The sequence below is a fragment of the Cyprinodon variegatus genome, unplaced genomic scaffold (assembly GCF_000732505.1).
Source record: "Cyprinodon variegatus isolate N-32 unplaced genomic scaffold, C_variegatus-1.0 Scaffold4106, whole genome shotgun sequence".
NCBI classification, from domain to species: Eukaryota; Metazoa; Chordata; class Actinopteri; order Cyprinodontiformes; family Cyprinodontidae; genus Cyprinodon; species Cyprinodon variegatus.
The window spans coordinates 1-1,337 of NW_015154559.1; the positions used below are offsets into that span (position 1 = coordinate 1).

Genomic DNA, 1,337 nt, shown 5'->3' on the forward strand with positions numbered 1-1,337 from the left:
TAAAGTCATCTCTTGGATTTTGTTTACTCAAACATAAGTTCTGATAGTCTGAGTCACCATTTCACACTCGAATGGGAGACAAACAATAATATCCTTTGTACAAGTTCCTCTTGTTTGACTTGTTTACTCTGTAAATCCTCCCATTAACTTCTTGGTTTGCTTCTGCTCACTCAGTTGTTTTTGTTTTTTTTCCATGCCCCTGTCGGCTCTTCATTCGGCCCTCATCTTGTGGACGACGACAAGGGTGGTGACAACCCCAGCCAGAAAAATCCCCAAAAATTGCCACATGGGAATGCCGACGTAGGAAAAAATTCCCTCCTACAAATTTAAAAAGATATCATTAACAGCGTTTTCTCAGGAGTTAAAACTTCAAATCCAACCAGTGATTTTATTTGTCAATGAGCTCCTTACCCAGCCGCCTTGCTCCTTTATCCAGCCAAGCACCTTTTCTCGGAAAAAGTCTATGATCCAGCTGATTATGGTTTTGATTAACTCACATATTTTGCTTTCATGAGCCTAACGAGACATGTGGAAAAATTGACCAAATCAAATTTAATCAGCTTATTTTAATGTTTGCACTTCTATCCTGCCTGGATACAAATCAACAAACTAGCTTTCTGGAATAAGAACATCAAATGGTATTTTTAATACTTTTAATGCAAACAATTCTTACAGGAATATCAACAACATACAACAAGGAAAGAAAAGTAGATGCTTCACTCACTTTCAAGACAAACATGCCGGCAAAGCAGAAGACGGTAACCACCCTGCCCCAGTTGATCTCCCCATCGGAAAAGAGTTCGCGGACAATTTTCACAAACACTTCCTTTGAGGGAGTGAATGATGGAACCTCTATTAGCCTAAAGAAAAAAACCCCATAAATAATCAATTCAAATAATTGTAGTTTCATAAAATAAAATGTTCATCTTTTAATCAGGACTATGGCCTCACAGAGAGGGAGCCTCACTTTTTAATCCCTCCTTCTCCATCCACTTCATCCGCAACAACCTGAAAGGCATCAGAGACTTTCTGCTGCTGTGGGTCACAGAGAGCTGTTACACCCAACGCTTCCTGGAGGATCGGCACCTTACTTAATGCATGTCGCTGAATCCACTTCACGACGAAACTAGAAAACATTTGGAGAGAGTAGAGAGTACAGATAAGACACATTTGTAGGTAACTAGCTGCAGTATAGTGAAGCTATTCAAAATGACTGACTGTATCCAACCCTTTGACATCTTTAGCACTTAAAGGAATAGTACACCCAAAACATGATTAGCCTTCATTTTCTACTCACCCCCATGCTGAACAACACTCTGGAGTACTTTTTTGATATC

The 1,337-nt window shown here is 39.6% G+C and overlaps 1 protein-coding gene across 1 annotated transcript; it reads right to left on the reverse strand.

Moving 5' to 3' along the window:
• Positions 1–10: 10 nt before the first annotated feature.
• LOC107081311 (apoptosis regulator BAX-like) lies at positions 11–1,155 on the reverse strand. Its single transcript, XM_015369511.1, has 4 exons — positions 968–1,155; positions 725–860; positions 412–516; positions 11–318 (listed from the first exon to the last, which is right to left on the reverse strand). The coding sequence occupies exons 1-4, from the start codon at positions 1,135–1,137 to the stop codon at positions 211–213; spliced, it is 519 nt and encodes a 172-aa protein (XP_015224997.1). The 5' UTR covers positions 1,138–1,155; the 3' UTR covers positions 11–210.
• Positions 1,156–1,337: the final 182 nt, after the last annotated feature.

Excerpts from the sequence above, each read along its gene's own strand:
- LOC107081311 (XM_015369511.1), bottom strand. The coding sequence starts at position 1,137 with ATGTTTTCTAGTTTCGTCGTGAAGTGGATTCAGCGACATGCATTAAGT. Across the intron at positions 517-724 it reads CCGGCATGTTTGTCTTGAAA|GCTCATGAAAGCAAAATATG; the intron begins GTGAGTGAAGCA and ends ATGTCTCGTTAG. Across the intron at positions 319-411 it reads TAAAGGAGCAAGGCGGCTGG|GAGGGAATTTTTTCCTACGT; the intron begins GTAAGGAGCTCA and ends TTAAATTTGTAG.